This window comes from Rana temporaria, chromosome 8 (genome assembly GCF_905171775.1).
Source record: "Rana temporaria chromosome 8, aRanTem1.1, whole genome shotgun sequence".
NCBI lineage: Eukaryota > Metazoa > Chordata > Amphibia > Anura > Ranidae > Rana > Rana temporaria.
Window position 1 is genome coordinate 168,665,806 of NC_053496.1, and position 23,039 is coordinate 168,688,844.

The 23,039-nt window shown below is 49.1% G+C and overlaps 2 protein-coding genes and 1 pseudogene across 8 annotated transcripts in view; 1 reads left to right on the top strand and 2 right to left on the bottom strand.

The window, feature by feature from the left end:
• LOC120909855 (zinc finger protein 436-like) overlaps positions 1-23,039 on the bottom strand; it is an 865,309-nt gene that overhangs the window by 612,873 nt on the left and 229,397 nt on the right. The window lies entirely within an intron of this gene.
• On the bottom strand, positions 385-17,329 carry LOC120909860 (oocyte zinc finger protein XlCOF7.1-like). 2 transcript variants are annotated; one of them, XM_040321605.1, is made up of 10 exons: positions 17,196-17,329; positions 13,135-13,644; positions 11,403-11,528; positions 10,313-10,498; positions 10,113-10,236; positions 8,577-8,662; positions 7,188-7,299; positions 5,357-5,455; positions 4,358-4,498; positions 385-1,377 (listed from the first exon to the last, which is right to left on the bottom strand). In XM_040321605.1, exons 2-10 carry the CDS (start codon positions 13,633-13,635, stop codon positions 791-793), a joined length of 1,962 nt encoding a protein of 653 aa, XP_040177539.1. In that variant the 5' UTR covers positions 13,636-13,644; positions 17,196-17,329; the 3' UTR covers positions 385-790. The 2 variants fall into 2 exon arrangements, with proteins under 2 accessions (XP_040177539.1, XP_040177540.1); XM_040321606.1 differs by lacking the exons at positions 8,577-8,662; positions 10,113-10,236 and having other exon boundaries at positions 17,196-17,328.
• Positions 11,698-11,833, top strand: LOC120912541 (annotated as a pseudogene).

Below are 23,039 nucleotides of genomic sequence, written 5' to 3' on the forward strand. Positions count from 1 at the left end.
AAATTAGACTATGTCGAATCTTCATGTCTCTCTACGTCGAATCTTTTCTCTCTACGTCGAATCTTTTCTCTCTAATGTCGAATCTTCTTCATGTCTCTCTACGTCAAATCTTTTCTCTCTAATGTCGAATCTTTTCTCTCTAATGTCGAATCTTTTCTCTCTAATGTCGAATCTTTTCTCTCTAATGTCGAATCTTTTCTCTCTAATGTCGAATCTTTTCTCTCTAATGTCGAATCTTTTCTCTCTAATGTCGAATCTTTTCTCTCTAATGTCGAATCTTTTCTCTCTATGTCGAATAATATTGGACTAATAGAGTTAAGGTTAGGCACATTCGACCGCAACGAAAACGAAAATAAAGCATTTGTTTATGTCGGATCTTTCGGTTTTCTGTGCTTTCGTTATCGTTTGTTAAAACGAAAATACCTGAAATTCGGACGAAAACTAATGCACATGTCTATTCATTTCTCTTAAACAGCTTGGGATGTGCCTGATACAGGCCGAACGATAAGGTAAGTATACTGTAGTGTACAGTTCATGGAAAAAAAAAAATGGAAATCTCATCATTTTCAGTGCAGAAGTAAAATAACCACCCGCGTGTCTATTTCCCTCACTGATGACTTATCCGTCATCGCATACAGGAAGTGGAGAGGGCTCCTGGGAGGTTACCCACTGATATGGGTCTTACGTATGCCAGCGGGCAACGGTTCAGATGACAGGAAACCGAATACTCTGCAGCAGACGGTAGTCATCTTCCAAGTACGCGACTCAGCCAAGAAGATGAAAATCCACGTCAATGCTTCTGAAGGACATGTTTTTTCTGATGGGTAACCAGATGCACCCTCTGCGTGAAACGTTTCCCACAGTCAGAACACGAAAAAGGCTTTTCCCCGGTGTGCGTTCTGTGGTGTCTGACCAGATCAGGTTTATTTACAAAGCTTTTCCCGCATTTGGAACATGAAAAAGGTCTCTCCCCCGTATGAATTCTCCGATGCGATATAAACCTCGAATTGTGCAGGAAGGTTTTCCCACACTCCAGACAAGTATACGGCATCTCCCGTTTGTGAGTCTTCTCGTGTTGGCGGAGGACGGACTTGTCGGAGAAACATTTTTTGCATAGAGGACACACGTGAGGCGCTTTGCCCTTCTCGGGACACCGGACTGGCTCACCGTCTCTACTGTCAGTAGGTAGAGGGAGGGGATAGGAGTGATCAGAAAAGCTCCCAAGTGAAGGGGGATCTGGTGAGAAATGTGTACCGCCCCACACAGGATTGCCAATTGTGGTGACAGGATATTCATCTGAAGAAACATCTGTGTCACCATTATCTGTTTCACCACCCGGCAGGGTAAAGGAATACGTCTGCATTTTGTAGGTTCCATCTAAAAAAAAAAAAAAATGGGAGAATAATTAGTAAATGACTGAAAGATTTTCATAAAAGCACTGGAATATTTCAATTTGGAAATCAGAGTGTAGCCATATTTTCTTTAGATCATCAGTCCATTCAAGCCTACTACCAACTTATGGGACACATCTCCATGACCACCAATCTCAGGGGGCTCATCTTCACTGACCACCAACCTATAGAGGTGCATCTTCACTGACCACCAACCTATAGAGGTGCATCTTCACTGACCACCAACCTATAGGGGTGCATCTTCATGACCACCAACCTATAGGGGTGCATCTTCACGACCACCAACCTATAGGGGTGCATCTTCATGACCACCAATCTATAGGGGTGCATCTTCATGACCACCAACCTATAGGGGTGCATCTTCATGACCACCAACCTATAGGGGTGCATCTTCATGACCACCAACCTATAGGGGTGCATCTTCATGACCACCAACCTATAGGGGTGCATCTCCACGACCACCAACCTATAGGGGTGCATCTTCACGACCACCAACCTATAGGGGTGCATCTTCATGACCACCAACCTATAGGGGTGCATCTTCATGACCACCAACCTATAGGGGTGCATCTCCACAATCACCAATATCAGAGTGCTCATCTTCCCTGACCAACCAACCTAAAGGGGTGCATCTCCATCGCAACCAATCTCAGGGGGCTCATCTTCACTGACCACCCACCAACCTATAGGGGTGCATCTTCATGACCACCAAGCTCAAGGGGCTCATCTTCACTGACCACCCACCAACCTATAGGAGTGCATCTTTATGACCACCAACCTAAATAGATGCATCTCCACAATCACCAATATCAGAGTGCTCATCTTCCCTGACCACCCACCAACCTAAATGGGTGCATCTCCATGACAACCAATCTCAGGGGGCTCATCTTCACTGACCACCCACCAACCTAAAGGGATGCATCTCCATGACAACCAATCTCAGGGGGCTCATCTTCACTGACCACCAACCTAAATGGGTGCATCTCCACAATCACCAATATCAGAGTGCTCATCTTCCCTGACCACCCACCAACCAACCTAAAGGGGTGCATCTTCATTGCAACCAATCTCAGGGGACTCATCTTCCCTGACCACCCACCAACCTAAATGGGTGCATCTCCATGACAACCAATCTCAGGGGGCTCATCTTCACTGACCACCCACCAACCTAAAGGGATGCATCTCCATGACAACCAATCTCAGGGGGCTCATCTTCACTGACCACCAACCTAAATGGGTGCATCTCCACAATCACCAATATCAGAGTGCTCATCTTCCCTGACCACCCACCAACCAACCTAAAGGGGTGCATCTTCATTGCAACCAATCTCAGGGGACTCATCTTCACTGACCACCCACCAACCTATAGGGGCGCATCTTCATGACCACCGAGCTCAAGGGGCTCATCTTTACTGACCACCAACCTAAATAGGTGCATCTCCACAATCACCAATATCAGAGTGCTCATCTTCCCTGACCACCCACCAACCAACCAACCTAAATGGGTGCATCTCCATGACAACCAATCTCAGGGGGCTCATCTTCACTGACCAACAACCTAAATGGTGGTTGTGGAGATGCACCCATTTAGGTTGATGGTTAGTGAAGATGAGCCTCTTTAGGTTAGTGGTCATGGGGATGCACCCCTTTAGGTTGTTGGTCAGTGAAGATGAGCTCCCTGAGGTTGTCATGAAAATGCACCCGTTTAGGTTGGTGGGTGATCAGTGAAGATGAGCCCTCTGAGATTGGAGGTTAGACACGTAATCTCAGATGGCTCATCTTCACTGACCACACCGCCAACCTAAAGGGGTGCATCTCCATAATTACCAATCTAAGGGGCTCATCTCCACAACCACCTAAAGGGGGCTCATCTTTGCTGGCCACCAACCTAAAGGGGGCTCATCTTTGCTGGCCACCAACCTAAAGGGGGCTCATCTTTGCTGGCCACCAACCTAAAGGGGGCTCATCTTTGCTGGCCACCAACCTAAAGGGGGCTCATCTTTGCTGGCCACCAACCTAAAGGGGGCTCATCTTTGCTGGCCACCAACCTAAAGGGGGCTCATCTTTGCTGGCCACCAACCTAAAGGGGGCTCATCTTTGCTGGCCACCAACCTAAAGGGGGCTCATCTTTGCTGGCCACCAACCTAAAGGGGGCTCATCTTTGCTGGCCACCAACCTAAAGGGGGCTCATCTTTGCTGGCCACCAACCTAAAGGGGGCTCATCTTTGCTGGCCACCAACCTAAAGGGGGCTCATCTTTGCAGGCCACCAACCTAAAGGGGGCTCATCTTTGCAGGCCACCAACCTAAAGGGGGCTCATCTTTGCAGGCCACCAACCTAAAGGGGGCTCATCTTTGCAGGCCACCAACCTAAAGGGGGCTCATCTTTGCAGGCCACCAACCTAAAGGGGGCTCATCTTTGCAGGCCACCAACCTAAAGGGGGCTCATCTTTGCAGGCCACCAACCTAAAGGGGGCTCATCTTTGCAGGCCACCAACCTAAAGGGGGCTCATCTTTGCTGGCCACCAACCTAACGGGGGCTCATCTTTGCTGGCCACCAACCTAACGGGGGCTCATCTTCGCTGGCCACCAACCTAAAGGGGGCTCATCTTCGCTGGCCACCAACCTAAAGGGGGCTTATCTTCACTGGCCACCAACCTAAAGGGGGCTTATCTTCACTGAGCACCAACCTAAAGGGGGCTTATCTTCACTGAGCACCAACCTAAAGGGGTGCATCTCTATGAACACCATTGTCAGAGGGCTCATCCTTACTGACCACCTACCTAAAGGGGCGCATCTCCATGACCATAAATCCTTTATAATAGATGTGTAGATTAAGATAGGAAATTGAAACCTTTCATGAGGTTTGTGTCTGTGAGGCTCAAATGACTCAGCGACTGAAAGAAAATCTGTGACTCTTCTGTTGTATTCAGTGCTTATTTCTCACCTGAGCTGATCTCCATTGGAATCTCCTCTTCTTTAATTTGTATTTCTTCCTTCTCCTCCTCAACTTTAATCCTCACTTGTATTTCGTCTTCCTCCTCTTCAACCTTGATGTTTCTCTGAGTCTCTCTGGTGTCTCCAGGGTCTGTGAATAAAGATGAGAGTGAAGCTCCTTGTACTGAGATGCAGTGGCGGCTGGTGCTCAAAATTTTTTGGGGGGGGGGGCGCAAACAAACAAAAAAAAAAAATCATCAATTGCAGCGCCACTGTGCCCATCAATTGTCGCCATGCCAAACGCAGCCACTGTGCCATTCCATTGTCGCCACTGTGCCATTCCAAACGCAGCCACTGTGCCCATCAATTGTCGCCACGCCAAACGCAGCCACTGTGCCATTCCATTGTCGCCACTGTGCCCATCAATTGTCGCAACTGTGCCATGCCATTGTCGTCACTGTGTATATCCATTGTCGCCATGCCAAACGCAGCCAATGTGCCATGCCATTGTCGCCACTGTGCCCACCAATTGCCGCCAGTTTGCCCCCAGGCTGTAAACGAGCCAGCGACACTTCCACAGCCAACCAGCTGCCGTTATTCAAGGGGCCGGCCATCTGAATAGTGGGCGGCAGAGGAAGCGGCGACAATACATAGATTGTGTATGGTAACCCCCAGATTGTGTATGGTAACCCCCAGCTCAGCTGATCCACCACTCAGTAGTGATCCCCAGCTATGGTAATCCCCTGTTCAGTAGGAACCCCCAGCTCTGCTGATCCTCTGGTTTTCTGATCCTCCTGGTCACGTCTCTCGGCTGGTAACACACAATGACATGATGTGAGGAGGAGAGTCAGAGTCTAATAGAAGCTGATGGCTCCTGACTCCCCCACTGGGCACATACTGTCTCCCCATTACTGACAGAGGAGGGGGGAGAAGAAGAGATTGTTGTAGTGACTGAACAAGGAGCATCTGGGACTCTTCTCTGGATTTAGTGTTACTGTTATTTACTCACCTGTGCTGATCTCTATAGGAATTTCTTCCTCCTTAATCGTCATATGTCCATCTTCCTCGGTTATGATGTCTTTTTCTGTAATGTTGGTGTCTTCAAAGTCTGTGAATAAAGATGAGAGTAAACCTCCTCAAAACTGATATGTATGAAGGCTGGTAACACGCATGAAAGGGTATAGAGAGGAGAGCCAGAGTCTAATACAGTGTCCATATTGGGACACACTTCCACTTCTCACCCCTCTTCTAAAGCCTCATACGCACTGGAGGTTTTTAATGCTGCTCTAAGGAGGCGTCTCCCCGTTTCCTAAAAAACCCCAGTAAGATAATCCAGCAAGTTCCTGGTCCTGGGTGGTTCAACTTCCTGTCCTAAGACCCCATTGCCTCCTGGGAAATGATGACACTCATTTCCCAGAAGTCTCTGGGCAAAAAAAAACACCCAGCATGTACCTCTCCCTGAAAACCAGGAAGAAATAGGAACTGGGCTTCACATGCCCACACATATGATGGCTACGGCCACAACATGAGCTGGAAGATATAAGGCAAGTGTTTGCAATGATTTCTGGAACGATTGGGGAGCTATTAATATGTTAATCTAATGCAGTGTTTCTCAATTCCAGTCCTCAGGCCCCCCCAACAGGTCAGGTTTTCAGGATTTCCATTATTTTGCACAGGTGATTTGATCAGTTTCACTGCCTTAGTAATCACCACAGCCTTTTCATCCGAGGGAAATCCTGAAAACCTGACCTGTTGGGGGGGCCTGAGGACTGGAATTGAGAAACACTGATCTAATGTGATTAATTTTAGCTTGCAAAAAAAATAAAAAATTATGCCCAGAACCCCACTTTAAAGAGGCTAATGGCTCCTGACTCCCCCACTGGACACACTCATTAGTAACCCCCGGCTCTGCTGATCCTCCTGGTCACGTCTCTTGGCTGGTAACACACAATGACATGATGTGAGGGGGAGAGCCGGAGTCTAATAGAGGCTGATGGCTCCTGACTCCCCCACTGGGCACATACTGTCTCCCCATTACTGTCTACTGACAGAGGAGGGAGGAGAAGAAGAGATTGTTGTAGTGACTGAACAAGGAGAATCTGGGACTCTTCTCTGGATTGAGATTGCATTCACACCCGAGGGACGCAACGCGTTTGGCACCTAAGTAGCTTATTTGTCTTTTTTGGCACAGAGTCAAGTGCGTTTTTGCAGGTTTTTTTGTTTGGGGAGCCTTTAAAACATAAGAGATTGTTGTAGTGCCTGAACAAGGAGGATCTGGGACGCTTCTCTGGATTGAGATTGCATTCACACCCGAGGGACGCAACGCGTTTGGCACCTAAGTAGCTTATTTGTCTTTTTTGGCACAGAGTCAAGTGCGTTTTTGCAGGTTTTTTTTGTTTGGGGTGTCTTTAAAACATAAGAGATTGTTGTAGTGCCTGAACAAGGAGGATCTGGGACGCTTCTCTGGATTGAGATTGCATTCACACCCGAGGGACGCAACGCGTTTGGCACCTAAGTAGCTTATTTGTCTTTTTTGGCACAGAGTCAAGTGCGTTTTTGCAGGTTTTTTTTGTTTGGGGTGTCTTTAAAACATAAGAGATTGTTGTAGTGACTGAACAAGGAGAATCTGAGACTCTTCTCTGGATTGAGATTGCATTCACACCCGAGGGACGCAACGCGTTTGGCACCTAAGTAGCTTATTTGTCTTTTTTGGCACAGAGTCAAGTGCGTTTTTGCAGGTTTTTTTTTGTTTGGGGTGTCTTTAAAACATAAGAGATTGTTGTAGTGCATGAACAAGGAGGATCTGGGACTCTTTTCTGGATTTAGTGTTTATTACTCACCTGTGCTTATATCTGTAGAAATTTCCTCCTCCCTACACGGCTCTCCGCATATCACATCTGACTCGTCTGGTTCGTCTTTTACTTCAACTTTTATAACTACCAGATTTCCACCCTAGATAAAAGAAAAAGGCTTAAACATCACACCAGATTATCAAACATTAAAAACCAAATAGCATGCTTTTGTCAACACTAGTTTAGAGCAATGAATGAATTTTACATGCCTTACACACACACACACACACACACACACACACACACAATGCTCTGACTCTCAGCCCCCTTCCCCTAGATCACACTGTGGCTTTACTACACAGACTACTCATTAGATCTTGCCTTCTTATCCAACCGTGTGCTTGAGCTCCATGCTCCCTCCTACAGTCTGATCAGCATTGACATGGGAAGGCCCCTCACTCTCTGTACTACACCCAATAAGTTCACAGGAGCCGGTGTTGTGGCGAGAAATGCCCCCCGTCAAATAAGGCCCAGGCGCATCCCTTGCACAGTACGGAGCCGCCGAAAGTGTCCAAACATCGTAATTTAGGGCCAGCTGTACACAGCGCCTGCGCACAAAAGACGACTTTGTGCCACACGCTCCTGATGCTCGTGCAACTCTTGCAAGGGGCGGATGGCAACTGAAGAGGGCGTATTTTTTAATGATGGGCAGTGCTGCTGAGAGAGGGGTAGAATTTGTAACGAAACTCAAACACATCACCTAAACAAATATATCTGTGCGATTTTTCCTACACGTGTTTGGCTTAAAGTGGAGGTTCACCCTATACAAAATTTATAACACTACATCCAGCCCAGTTCTGCAAATAGAATTACACTGACCTTTTTTTTTTTTTGCCGTAGATAGCGTTTAGCCTTAGAATTCACCGCGGCTTCCGAGTAGGGAATCCCGCAGCAGTGGGCGTTCCTATTGACATGCCAATTGATTGACATGCTAAACGACAGCGCACACAGCGCGTCACGACTTCCCGAAAGAAGCTCGGCTCGGCACTATTCGACGCCGGTGCGCAGATCCACATCCTTGTCTGTATAACCGCCAGATCGCGGGTGCCTGGCGGACATCTTGGCCGCCAGGCACGCGCATCGGCATCTCAGTGATGCGGCGGGCGCGCGCTGACGCGCCCCCCAGTGGCTGGAGGCCATATTTAGACGGCCTCCCGGCAATTGGGATCCACACTGCGGCCGTACAAAATCGTACGCCCGGCAGGAAGTGGTTAAACAACATTGGGCAGTTGTTGGTTTGTGGCAGAACCCCTGGGGACCACCAACATTTTCTTGCGGACCATTTGTGGTCCACAGACCACTGATTGGCGACTGCTGGTTTAGCTCGTATGTAGCTGGTTCATTTAATCATTTTAGAAGACCTTCAAACTCATCTACCTGGTAATCGGAAATCTTGCGATTTTCCACTGTAGAATACAGAGGACGGGGACATCTCTCTGGGGGATTTCTGTTACTGGAGCCATCTGTAGGAAACACACACTGACTGAATACATTGTTTCTATGTCTTTATATCAGAGGATGTGTATCTAGGTCAGTGGTTCTCAACCTGGGGGTCGGGACCCCCTTGGGGGTCGAATGATGATTTGCCAGGGGTCACCAAATCCTGGGCTGTTCCTGAAGCCCACATTGCTCTCCCAGCCTTTTGCGGCCCCCCAGCAGGGCTGTCCTTGGAACCTGTGGCCGCCCAGGTGGACTGTTCCTGGAGCCCGCGGCTGCCCACTTGGCCTCTTTGCAGCCGCCCATTCAGTTGACGGCATGGCTGGGGGGCAGAGAGTAGAGGTCAGCTGACTGATGAGGAACGTGAAGTGGGAGGGGCTGGAGGAGACCCTATCTCCTGATTTCGGCATAGGTGTCCCTGCTATGAGACACCACAAAGTCGGAGACACAGTGGGGCAGATTCAGATAGAGATACGACGGCGTATCTCTGCGCCTGATTCATAGAATCAGGTCACGCATAGATATGCCTAAGATCCGCCAGGTGTAAGTGTCTTACACAGTCGGATCTTAGGCTGCAATTCCAGGCCGGCCGCTAGGTGGCGTTTCGTTTTTTTTTTACGCGACGAATATGCAAATGAGGATTTCCACCGATTCAGAAACGAACGACCGCCCGGCGCATTTTTTTTACGTCGTTTGCGTTCGGCTTTTTCCGTCGTAAAATTACCCCTGCTATGTGAGGGGTATCCTATGTGAAGTATGGCTGTCGTTCCCGCGCTGAGTTTTGAAAATGTACGTTGTTTGCGTAAGTCGATTCAGAAAAGGGCTAGACGTAAGTTACGCTCACAACGAAAACCAATGACGTCCTTGCGACGTCATTTGGAGCAATGCGCGCTGGGAAATTTGACGGACGGCGCATGCGCAGGGGACGCGCCTGATTTAAATGTTACACACCCTCTAGCCGCGGAATTTGAATTCTGCCAGGGGATTTACGATACGCCGCCGCAACTTTTGAGGCAAGTGCTTTCTGAATAAAGCACTTGCCTCAAAAACTTGCGCCGGCGTAACGTAAATCAGATAGGTTACGCGGATCTAAAGATCCGCTGACCTATCTGAATCTGGCCCAGTGATCCTGGAGACACAGTAAGTTACACTACCTGTGATTATAGTTGCCATTAGAAGTCCCCACTACAGTTCTCAGACCAGCAGATGACCTTGATCAAGAGCTGATCAGACCAGCAGACTCCCCCTAGCATTGCCACTGATCCCAAGTGGAGGGGATTCAGGGAGCACAAAATGTCTCTGGGTTAGGGGCGCACATTACTTGTCTTGCCACGCAAATAATTTTACCATTAGGGGTCCCCACAACTTGGGAAATTTTATCAAGGGGTCACGGCGCTAGAAAAGTTGAGAACCACTGATCTAGGTAGATCTGCAATACTCTTCTCACTTTTACGAGAAATGAAAGTTTCCTCTTACCCGGTGATGTGCGGGTTGACCGGTTATCCATTTTGATGCCCTTGTCTATATCCTTGTAACCTTCTAAATTTTTGTTCTCCTCCATGGAGAAAGAGAGAGTGGCATCCTGACACCATATAGGAACCTGACACAACGATATAGTCACCATCCAGACACATCCCTTGACTGGACAATACCCCCAAATTCCCAGCACCCCTTACCTCTCCCGTTAGCAGCTGGCTGATCTTGTTGGTGACTTCTAATATTTTGTTGTAGCTTTTCTCGGGCGTCAGGGAGAGAGGTGAAGGCTCGACACCGGCTTCCTGGCTTCTGCTCCTTACTCCTGACGTAGGATAAGCGGTGGGTATTACATGATCACCGGATGTCTTCTTCACCACTGTACATTCCTATGTATCCAACAACAAATATGGCCACGTTTTTTCCATCGGTAATAAAATCATTTACTTAATTTTGAATTTTAAAATACAAACTTCTTGGGCAAACACCTAGGCCGGGATTCAGAAAAAAATGCCTATCTTTAGGCGGGCGTAGCATATCTCATATACGCTACGCCGCCGTAACTTTGAGAGACAAGTCCCGTATTCAGAAAGAACATGCGCCCGAAGTTACGGCGGCGTAGCGTATATGGGCCGGCGTAAGCCCGCCTAATTCTAAATAGGCTGGTAGGGGGCGTGTTGTATGCTAATTACTCATGACCCCACGTAATTGACGCTCCTAACGAACGGCGCATGCACCGTCCGTGAAAGTATCCCAGTGCGCATGCTCCAAATTACGCCGCAAATAGTCAATGCTTTAGACGTGAACGTAACTTACGCACAGCCCTATTCGCGTACGACTTACGCAAACGACGCAAAATTCGACTCTGTCCCGACGTCCATACTTAACATTGCCTACGCCTCATATAGCAGGGGTAACTTTACGCCGGAAATAGCCTTACGTAAATCAATGCGCCGGGCGCACGTACGTTTCTGAATCGGCGTATCTAGCTCATTTGCATATTCTACGTGTAAATCTACGGAAGCGCCCCTAGCGGCCAGCGTAAATATGCACTCCAAGATACGACGGCGTAGGAGACTTACGCCACTCGTATCTAGGCAACAGTGAGGCGTATCTGATTCTATGAATCAGCCGCAGAGATGCGACACCTCACACTCAGAGTTACGACGGCGTATCTGGAGATACGCCGACGTAACTCCTTACTGAATCCGGGCCCTGGAGTTCTTCACCTCTCCTGTGAGATTGCATTTTAATAATAAAGATGAGCGATGACCCTCCCAGAATCCTCCTCACCTCTCCGGTCAGCAGGCAGATGATCTCCAGGGTGAGCTGTAGTATCCTGTCTGTCAACTTCTTCCTAATTTCGTCTATCTTGGTAGGATCAGTAACGATGTTCGAAGGTGCGTTACACTGAAAAGACTTAAGTGAAAAAAAAAAATGTAAGAAGGTGTAAGCCTGTCTGAAGGACGTTAGACTAACCTCTAAATTGAAGAGCAGCGATCACTGGGTGCTGCCAAAACCCGTGACTAATTAGAGCATTGCTAAATTGTGCACCCCCTTTGGCGGTAGACGTCGCACTGACTGCCTGCCTGCTTCTCGGCCTTTTGGCTAAGATCAAGTGTAGTATCTGTTCTTATCAGTTGCCAGTAGGTGGTGCTATGCTAACCGTCCCTTGTACACGGCGAGGTGGAAAGGGATGGCGGTTGGCAGATGCTAAACCTGCTGGCGTGGAGGTGGAAGCCTTCTAAATGGACGGAGAAACATGAGGTCGAAGCTGAGGGGCCCCTGGCCTGGATTTTGTGGTGCCTGCCCCGGTCAGTTGTTCGGGAGAGAACACTAGCTCCTCCTTCCCCTTGGGGGGGAGCGGTTAGTATTTCCCGTATTTCCCGAATGTGATTAGGAGGGAGGGATGGGAGTAGCCTATTGGCGTGGGCTCTCCCCAATCTCTCAGAACTCTTACCTTCCTGGCTGGGATGGGTGCTGCTGGTCCGGAGGTCTCCCCGGTAAAAAAAGTCCTGCTAGCAGCATCTTTGAAGCGGTGTGTTTACCGCTCCTGCCCATTGAAATCAATGGGCAGCGCGGCCATACCGCTGGCACAGCGCCTCTGCAGGTGGTTTTAACCCCTTTTTTTGGCCAGTAGCAAAAGCGCTCCCTAAATATAACCCAAATACGACGAAAAAAATAGCGTCACTTTACCGCCGACGCCCCCACCGCCCCAGTGTGAAAGGGGCCTAAGCAAAGCAAACGTGTGAACAGGACTGTAAATGCAACCAGTTTATTTAGTGACAGGGGCATTGATTGGCATTTAGAGTGCTTTAAAAAAGCGTGTCCAATGACACATTTTGAAGCAAGTGTAAATGATCCCTTACTTACAGCTTGAGGAACAAACAGTATACCGTATATACTCGAGTATAAGCCAAGTTTTTCAGCAATTTTTTTTGTGCTGAAAATGCCCCCCTCGGCTTATACTCAAGTCACCTTTTTGCGCCTGATCTTCCAGACTTTAGGGACCTGGTACCGGCCGGCCGTAGATCCCCTGGACCCCACTTGGCACACATACAGTATAGCCCCACAGTTCCTCTACAAGTGTGCAAAGTTTGTTGGCCGGGGGGGAACCGATTTTTCAAACCGGGCACCCCTTCCATAGACACCCATGTTAAACGATCATTTCTCCCGTGACTTTGGGGACCCGGTACTGGCCGGTCGTAGGTCCCCTGGACCCAGAACTCGGCCTACATGTAGCCCCATTTCTTCTCTACAAGTGTGCAGAGTTTGTTGTCTGGGGGACCTATGGCTGGGGAGCACCGATTTTTCATGTTAAACGTCAGTCTAGTCATGGGCACAGTGAGGCATGGGCACAGTGAGGCATGCAGATGGACACCCTAGGCTTATTCTCGAGTCAATACGTTTTCCCATTTTTTTGTGGTAAAATTAGGTGCCTCGGCTTATATTTGGGTCGGCTTATACTGGAGTATATACGGTACCTCATTTCACTGAGAAGACCTGGTTTGATTTTGATGCCTACCTTCACGGTGTTGGAGACTTGTTGAGTTTGTGTGCTCGCCTCGTTTGTTTTGTGGTACAAGCCCATTCTAGAAAACACATCTTTATACGAAGGAAACGCGTTGGAGGTAGCACATGAAACGTTACTAGTCGACGGCGTGCTGACTGTGCTGTAATTCTTTCCGGAAGCCGTCAATATTCCTTTGTTGACACAAGGGCGACTCGCGCCATCTTTGAGGTTAAAGATGGTGGGCACGGCATCGACTCTCAACAGCTTCTTTGAAGCATGCTCAACGTAAGATTGAGGCGTAAAATGATCCGAACATAACCTGAATGAACCGTTTTTCTTTGAATGTAACACTCTTTGGGCAAACTCGTCAATGTTTCCAAAGTCTTGTCCTATATGCATCAGCCAGGCTTTGATCCGATCAACGTTGGGAGGGAAGACGTGCAAAATGACTCCTCTCACGGCCGTGCTTTTGTTCTGCTTGCTACTGCAACCGGCGACAATGCACCTCGGCATGATTAACACCTAAAGACAGAAAACCGTTCGTTAGCTAGAGCAGAAAATATTTGCACAGTAGTACATTTATATTATAAATCAACATCATTGGTGAGAACTGGCAAGCTTTGGTCAGATTTGGCACAAAATGAGGCCCAGAGTTCAGGAGCGCGAGGCGTACAGAGCCCAGAGTTCAGGAGCGCGCGGCGTACAGAGCCCTGCGTTCAGTAGCACGCGGCGTACAGAGCCCAGCATTCAGGAGCGCGAGGCGTACAGAGCCCAGCATTCAGGAGCGCGCGGCGTACAGAGCCCAGCGTTCAGGCGCGCGCGGCGTACAGAGCCCAGCGTTCAGGAGCGCGCGGCGTACAGAGCCCAGAGTTCAGGAGCGCGTTACGTACAGAGCCCAGAGTTCAGGAGCGCGTTACGTACAGAGCCCAGAGTTCAGGAGCGCGTTACGTACAGAGCCCAGAGTTCAGGAGCGCGTTACGTACAGAGCCCAGAGTTCAGGAGCGCGTTACGTACAGAGCCCAGAGTTCAGGAGCGCGTTACGTACAGAGCCCAGAGTTCAGGAGCGCGTTACGTACAGAGCCCAGAGTTCAGGAGCGCGTTACGTACAGAGCCCAGAGTTCAGGAGCGCGTTACGTACAGAGCCCAGAGTTCAGGAGCGCGTTACGTACAGAGCCCAGAGTTCAGAAACGCGTTACGTACAGAGCCCAGAGTTCCTGCCTAGCGCTGTCTATGAGGTACATATTTGTTTATTTGTGCTTAACTCAAATTTCATGGCAGGGTGGTTGCCTTCAAAGGGACAGTTGTATCTGGGGTTGCGCTACATAAAGTGTGCAGAGTTCTGGAGCGCGTTACGTACAGAGTTCAGGAGCATGTTACGCACAGAGTGCAAAGTTCAGAAGCGCGTTACATACAGAGTGCAAAGTTCAGAAGCGCGTTACATACAGAGTGCAAAGTTCAGAAGCGCGTTACATACAGAGTGCAAAGTTCAGCAGCGTGTTTTGCGTACAGAGTGCAGCGTTCAGAAGCGTGTGACGTAGAGTGCAGAGTTCAGGAACGTGTTATGTACAAAGTTCAGGAACGTGTTACGTACAGAGTGCAGAGTTCAGGGACGTGTTGTGTCCAGAGTCCATCTGGGCCTTTTAGAGGTTCCTGCCTAGAGCTGCCTATGATGTACATATTTGTGCTTAACTCAAATTTCATGGCGGGCCACATCAGCAGTATGGTTGCCCTCAAAGGGATAGTTGTATCTGGGGATGCGCTACATAGAGTTTGCAGAGTTCAGGAACGTGTTGCGTGCAGAGTTCAGGAACGTGTTGCGTACAGAGTTCAGGAGCGCGTGACGTACAGAGTGCAGAGTTCAGGAGCGCGTGACGTACAGAGTGCAGAGTTCAGGAGCGCGTGACATACAGAGTGCAGAGTTCAGGAACATGTTGTGTAAAGAGTCCATTTGGGCATTTTAGAGGTTCCTGCCTAGAGCTGCCTATGAGGTACATATTTATTTGTGCTTAACTCAAATTTCATGGCGGGCCACATCAGCAGTATGGTTGCCCTCAAAGGGACAGTTGTATCTGGGGTTGCGTTGCCTGCAGAGCCCAGGGTTCAGGAGCGCGTTGCCTGCAGAGCCCAGGGTTCAGGAGCGCGTTGCCTGCAGAGCCCAGGAGCGCGTTGGGTACAGAGTGCATCTGGGCATTTTAGAGGTTCCTGCCTAGCTTTGTGGATTCAAGTTCCTCCTGTTCCATTCTACATAATATACAATTGAGCAGGAATGGTGGGAGCCCCTCATAATAGGCTAAGCGGTGTACAGACCGATTAACAAAGGGTACACAAGGTGTGTAAACTGGGGAACTTAATAGAGGGAAGGTGGGAACCCCTCATAATGGGCACAGCAGGTGTGCAGACCCAAGAACCCTTCATAATGAGTACAGCAGATGTACAGACCCTAAAAAAACTCAGCAAAGGGATGGTGGAACACCTCATATTGGGCAAAGTGATGTACAAACCAAGGAACTCAACGTAGTGTACACCAGGTGTGTAAACTCAGAAACTCAATGCAGGGATGGCAGGAACCCCACATAATGGGCACAACAGATTTATAGACCTAGAAACTCACCACAGTGGTCGTTTGAACCCCTCATAATGGGCATAGCAGGTGCACAGACTCAGGAACTCAACACAGGGATGGTGGGAACCCCTCATAATGTGCACAGCAGGTGTACAGACCAAGGAACTCATTGTAGGAACAATGGGAGCCCCTCATAATGGGTACACCATGTGTGTAAACTCAGGAACTCAATGCAGGGATGGTGAGAACCTCATAATGGGGCACAGTAGGAGTGCAGACCCAGGAAGTCAGAAGATGCATGGTGGGAACCCCTTGTAATGGGCACAGCAGGTGTACAGACCTGGGAACTCAGTCCAGGGATGGTGGGAACTCCTCATAATGCCCAAATCAAGTGTATAGACCTAAAAACTCAGCTTAGAGATGGTGGGAACCCCTCATAATGGGTACAGCAGGTGTGCAATCCTGGGAACTCAGCACAGGGAGAGTGGGAACCCCTCATAATGGGTACAGTGTAGACCTCAGACCTTTACAGAGATGGTGGGAACCCCTCATACTGGGCATTGCAGATGTGCAGACCCAGGAATTCAAAGAAGGGATGATGGGAACCCCTCAAAATGGGCACAGGAGGTGTATAGACCTCAGACCTCTGTACAGAGATGGTGGGAACCCCTCATACTGGGCATTGCAGACCCAGGAATTCAAATAAGGGATGATGGGAACCCCTCAAAATGGGCACAGGAGGTGTATAGATCTCAGAACTCTGTACAGAGATGGCGAGAACCCCTCATACTGGACATTGCAGACGTGCAGACCCAGGAATTCAAAGAAGGGATGATGGGAACCCCTCATAATGGGCACAGGAGGTGTAAGGCTCCATTCACACCTAGGCGACAAAACGCCTGAAGCGCGACGCTCGTGCCGCTGGAGGGGCGAATTTGCATTGATGTCTATGAGATGGTTCACATCTCACGCCGAACGCCTGCCGCCTGAAAACAAGTCCCGGACCCTTTTTTTAGGCGGCTTTCGGCGTTTGGGCATAGACATCAATGTAAATGTCTTGTTAAAAAAAAAAAAAAAAGTTAAACGAATCGCGGAAAAATACGCCGCGTACGCAGCGTTACAGTGTGAATGCAGCCTAAAGACCTCAGACCTCTGTACAGAGATGGTGGGAACCCCTCATTCATTTTGTATGGACTCAAATCACACCACAAGGGTAACGGTTTAGTTATCGGAGCATTTGCACGAGTACAAGTATGCTTGGCATCAGTGCAACCCTAGTGAGAACCCCTCATAATGGGCACAGCAGGTGGACAGACCTGGGAACTCAACACAGGGGTCTCCACAACAGACCGTCAGGGGGAGTCTAACTCTCCAGCTGAACGATCTGATTTGGGTAGATCGTTCTCTCCTTAATAAGAGGTCAGGATTCCAAAAAACACAAATAAAATATAAATAGGTGACGTACGGTTCAGCGCGTCCCCCTCCTCCTCCCCGTCTAGGGATTACATACCCCGGTGTATCCCCCAAAGCCAGGAGAACTTCCAGTGTGTTCCCTGATGACTCCTCACTGTCCTCTCTGCTGGCTTGTTGTCTCTGGATGGTCTAACACAAAATGGCCACAGAGGAGGGGGAGGGGCAGTTACCTCACAAAAGCCTGTACGCCTCCTTTAAGGCAGACTAGTGGAGTAACCCTTTCACTCCTGGACCAATTGTTCTCAAACACACATGTCATTGTCAATGCGTTATATTCTAAGAAGGCTTTACTGTGCTACGCACTGATTCGTTTGGGAGGACTTTTTGATTCTTTTAGAGCCCATTCACACTGTGTGTGTGTCTACTGCAAGTTTTTACGCACATGTGTATGCATTTGATGCACGTTTACATGCGTTTGACGCACATTTCTTCCTCCTTTGAGGTAATTTACTTCTTTTTTCTTTCTGCTTTCATGTGCACTGTGATGCGTTTGTGCGCGTTTACATGTGTTTGTGCGTGGTCTTGCGTGTTTGCAGTGTGGATTTTTTTTAAAATATTGGACTGTATTGGTGTGAACTATGCCCATAGGGTAGGGTTGCCACTTTTTCTTCAAGCCAAACCCGAACACTTTAGTGGCGCCAGTGGCGGCTGGTGTTTAACATTTTTGGGGGGCGCAAACGAAAAAAAAAATTGCAGCCTCACTGTGCCCATCAAATGCAGCCACTGTGCCATCAATTGTCACCACTGTGCCATGCCATCAAACGCAGCCACTGTGCCATCAATTGTCACCACTGTGCCATGCCATCAAACGCAGCCACTGTGCCATCAATTGTCACCACTGTGCCATGCCATCAAACACAGCCACTGTGCCATCAATTGTCACCACTGTGCCATGCCATCAAACGCAGCCACTGTGCCATCAATTGTCACCACTGTTCCATGCCATCAAACGCAGCCACTGTGCCATCAATTCGCACCACTGTGCCATGCCATTAAACGCAGCCACTGTGCCATGCTATCAAACGCAGCCACTGTGCCATCAATTGTCACCACTGTGCCATGCCATCAAACACAGCCCTGTGCCATCAATTGTCACCACTGTGCCCTTTAATTGTCACAACTGTGCCCTTTAATTGTCGCCGCTGTGCCCATTGTCCCCACTGTGCCTATTGTAGCCACTGTTGATGTCACTGTGCCCTTTAATTGTCGCCACTGTGCTCATTCATGCCGCTGTGCCAATTGTCCCCATTGTCGCCACTGTGCCTATTGTCGCCGCTGTGCCTATTGTCGCCACTGTTGATGTCACTGTGCCCTTTGATTGTCGCCACTGTGCCCATTCATGCCGCTGTGCCAATTGTCCCCACTGTGCCTATTGTCGCCACTGTGCCCACTGATGTCACTGACTGTGCCCTGTAAAGTGCCCCTTTCCCCCCCCACCCGGCACTTACCTTTACTGGAGTCAGCCATCCACGTCCCTCGATGTCTTCTACCGCCCTCGATGACTGACAGGCGTCTCAGCCAATCAGGTTACCAGTAGCCAGAACCGGCCAACCTGATTGGCTGAGACGCCTGTCAGTCTTATCCAAGGAACGCACCCCGGTACGTTCCCTGGATAAGCATCCAGAAGGCTAAGGGCTGTACTTGGAAAGCCTATCAGAGCCGCTGGCTCTGATAGGCACTTCTGTACAGCCAACCAGCTGCCGTTATTCAGATGGCCGGACATGAGCGCCGACCATCTGAATAGAACAGCGGCAGCGGCGATAATAACATAGATTTGTGCAATGCATGAATCTATGTTATTAGACTCAGTGGCGGTGAGAGCCAGAGGGGGCGGCGCTCCAGCGCCCTCTATGGACGAACTGCCACTGAGTGGCGCATAATACGTTTTTTTTTTTATATATATATATACACTATAGCAGGCATGTGCAAAGTCCGGCCCGCGTTTCGGTTTCAGACGGCCCGCCTGGTCATTTTGACATGTATGTCTTTTGTGGCCCCCAACGAATCCGAAAGCGCCGGGGGCCACAAAAGAAATATATGCTGGCTGCCTTGGAGGAGGCGAGACGAGCGCTGTGCATACAGGAGTACTTCCTGTTTACACGGCAACCTGTGTAAAAGGAAGTCCTGTCTCCTGCTCTGCCATTGGACGACTGTTCTGTCCATCACAGGAGGCCTGACTTTCGATTAAAGATGCCGCCGATAAAACAGGAAATCTCCTCCCGGGCCAATCAGGAAGCGGGTCTTAAAGTGGTTGTAAACCCTTACAGACCACTTTTACCTACAGGTAAGCCTAGATTAAGGCTTACCTGTAGGTACAAGAAATATCTCCTAAACCTACACGGTTTAGGAGATATTTGCAAAAAGGACAGGCACCAATGTCGACGGCGCAGGGCGCACTGAGCGTGCCGTTTCTAACGGCGATCCTAACCGTGACTGGCGGCTCCCGCACGAATGCGCGAGAGTGACGTCATTGGGGCTCCGGCCAGTCACAGCACCGGAGCCGCGATTCCATGAAGTCACTCCGGGAGAGATGGCGGCGATGGAGGAGGGGAACGTGAACCGCTGCGGGGGCTTCGATCTCAGGTAAGTAATTCATAATGAGCTGGTATGCTATGCATACTAGCTCATTATGCCTTTGTCTTGCAGGGTGTTTTTTATTTTATTTTTCTTTAAGACTCAATTGCCTGAGAGGAGGAGCGACCATACTGGCCGCTGAAGAGGAACCTGCTATGGAGGAGAAGCTGGAAGGAGTCAAAGCTGCCCACGACCAAAATGGGGTAAGTGGGCAGACGAGAGAGCGACTGGGGGGGGGGGTATCGATCGATCAACTAATTGGGGGGGTGGTTGGCTTGCTGCCACCCCCCAAAAATGGAGCACAAGCCGCTACTGCCCTTCACCCTCAGGTCAGGCCCTGTTCAGACAGGAATGTCTGAATAACGTGTCCGTGTTTCAGGTGGATTGAAACTTGGACATATGATTCAAAACCCGGACTGTCCGGACAGGTGGCAACCCTACCATAGGATAAACTGGATTTTGATTTTGGACTGTCCATGCAGTGGGAATGCAGTCATAAGTGCATCCAAATGCATCTGGTGTGACTGGGCCCTTAGGGATCATTCACATTACAATGTATGTATTGGCAATTTACATACCTTGAGTTTTTTTCACCCTTCTTTGTCTTTTATTTGCCTTGCAATGTGTTGCGTTTGTATGAGTTCCTGTGCATTTGAATGTGTTGCATTGAAAAAAAGTAACGCAAAGTGATGGTGTGAACTGCATTCATAGGAAACCATTGTTTTCTGATTGCCTTGCGTTGGGAATGTGTTCACAAATGCCCTCTAGCTTAGGGTGACCAGACATCCCCAGTTTCAGGGGACAGTCCCCTGATTGAGGACACTGTCCCCGGACCAAGTCTGTCCCTGGTTTTGTCCCCAGATTGGATTTAATAGGGGGCAGGGGCAATTTTAAAGACAATGGGGTAGATTCAGGTAGGGCTGCGCACTCTTACGGAGGCGCAGCGTACCGTTTTAACGTTACGCCTCCGTAAATTACTTGCGCTACGCTTCATTCACGAAGCAGTAGCTCCGTAATTTGCGTGGGCGCTCCGTAAAACTGGCCGGCGTAAGCGCGCGTAATTTAAATGATCCCGTAGGGGGCGTGGATCATTTAAATTAGGCGCGTTCCCGCGCCGAACGTAGTGCGCATGCTCCGTCGGGAAACTTTCCCGACGTGCATTGCGGTAAATGACGTCGCAAGGACGTCATTTGCTTCAACGTGAACGTAAATGGCGTCCAGTGCCATTCACGATTCACTTACGCAAACAACGTAATTTTCAAAAATCGCGACGCGGGAACGACGGGTATACTTAGCATTGGCTGCTCCTGCTAATAGCATGAGCAGCCTTACGCAGAAACCGACGAACGCAAACGACGTAAAATGCGAACGCCGGGCGCGCGTACGGTTGTGAATCGGCGTGAGTATGCAATTTGCATACTCTACGCTGAACACTACGGGAACGCCACCTATCGGCCATCGTAAGAATGCAGCCTACGATACGACGGCATAAGAGCCTTAGGCTGCAGTCGGCGTATCGAGCTTTCTGAATACAGAAAAGTCGATACGCCGGCGCAAATTAGCAATTACGCTGCGTATCTATGGATACGCAGGCGTAATTGCTACCTGAATCCAGCCCTATCAGTGCAAAATTAAAATATTTTTTTTTATTACACCCCCCCGCTCCGCCGTGTATTTTTTCCATTATCTGTGCCCCTTTCTGATGATCATGTGCTGGTCGGAGCGGAGGGAATAATTCTTCAGTTTCGGGGCGCATGCCCATTCAGCTTCGCTCGCATTCTATCACCTGCCTCTCTCCTTGCCTTCCCTGGCGGAGTGATCTTCCTCCGCTCCCCACCCAGTAGTAGCCGGGGCCCGAAGAGTAATAGCCAGATTCAGGTACGGCGGCGCATCTTTCATGCGGCGTAGCGTATCGTATTTAAGCTACGCCGCCGTAACTCAGAGAGGCAAGTGCTGTATTAACAAAGCACTTGCCTCCTAAGTTACGGCGGCGTAGCATAAATGGGGCCGGCGTAAGCGCGCCTAATTCAAATGAGGATGAGGGGACGTGTTTTATGTAAATTGGGGGTGACCCGACGTGATTGACGTTTTTTACGAACGGCGCATGCGCCATCCGTGTACATATCCCAGTGTGCATTGCTCCAAAGTACGCCGCAAGGACGTATTGGTTTCGACGTGAACGTAAATTACGTCCAGCCCCATTCACGGACGACTTACGCAAACGACTTAAAATGTTCGAATTTCGACGCAGGAACGACGGCCATACTTAACATTGACTAGGCCAGCTATTTGTTCGACTAACTTTACGCCGGAAAAAGCCATACGTAAACTACGTAAAAAAAATGCGCCGGGCGCACGTACGTTCGTGAATTGGCGTATCTAGTCCTTTACATATTCTACGCCGAACTTAACGGAAGCGCCTAGCGGCCAGCCTAAATATTGCATCCTAAGATACGACGGCGTAGGAGACTTACGCCACTCGTATCTTAGCCTAATTTAAGCGTATCTGGTTTCCAGAATACGCTTAAATTTAGGACAGCGCAGATTCAGAGTTACGTCGGCGTATCTACTGATACGCCCGCGTAAAGCTACCTGAATCTGGCTATAAGACTTGAGAGGCTGTGAGGCGGGTGGCGACGGACAGAGAGTCGCTGATCGCCGCCATTACTAGTAAAGAAAAAAGATGTCCCGGATTTCATTTTAAAAATCTGGTCACCTTACTCTAGCTCATCTGATGTGAACGAACCCTTGTTCTCACCATTATTATTATTATTATACAGCACATTTATACCTCCCAACTTTTTGAGATGGGACTGAGGGATACCTATTAGCAAAAGTATGTAGGCATAGGACACACCCCCTGCCACACCCCCTTAAAAGGAGAATTATACACGAAAAATATTGGTTAAATACATAAGTGTTTTTTTTTACCACTGATATTGCTTTATTCTGGTTTTCGAAATTTACAGATTTAGAAATTGGATGAAAGGTTTAGCACTAGCTTAACCACTTCCAGACCGCCGCATGTACAGTGATACCTCGGTTCACGAACGCTTCTGTTCACGAACAACTCGGTTCACGAACAGAAAAGTTCATATAAATATGCTCCGGTTCACGAACTCCGCCTCGGTTCACGAACAGGAGCCGCGGCCATTTTAATGCTATTTCCAGGCTGTCACATGGTCGTGACTTCCTGTAGGAAGATCGTGGAGAGAAGAAGACACACAGAAAGAAGTGTACTGCGAGTACTGTGCATACATTTCAAGGTATTTTTTGATTTTTGGTGTGCTTTTTAGCACATACAGTA

Bases quoted from the DNA above. Each gene is read 5' to 3' on its own strand.
- LOC120909860 (XM_040321605.1), bottom strand. From the start codon at position 13,635: ATGCCGAGGTGCATTGTCGCCGGTTGCAGTAGCAAGCAGAACAAAAGC. The intron at 8,663-10,112 runs GTAAGAGGAAAC...TGTTTCCTACAG, and splicing joins GTCAACCCGCACATCACCGG to ATGGCTCCAGTAACAGAAAT. The intron at 5,456-7,187 runs GTGAGTAATAAA...CTTTATTCACAG, and splicing joins TTCTACAGATATAAGCACAG to ACTTTGAAGACACCAACATT.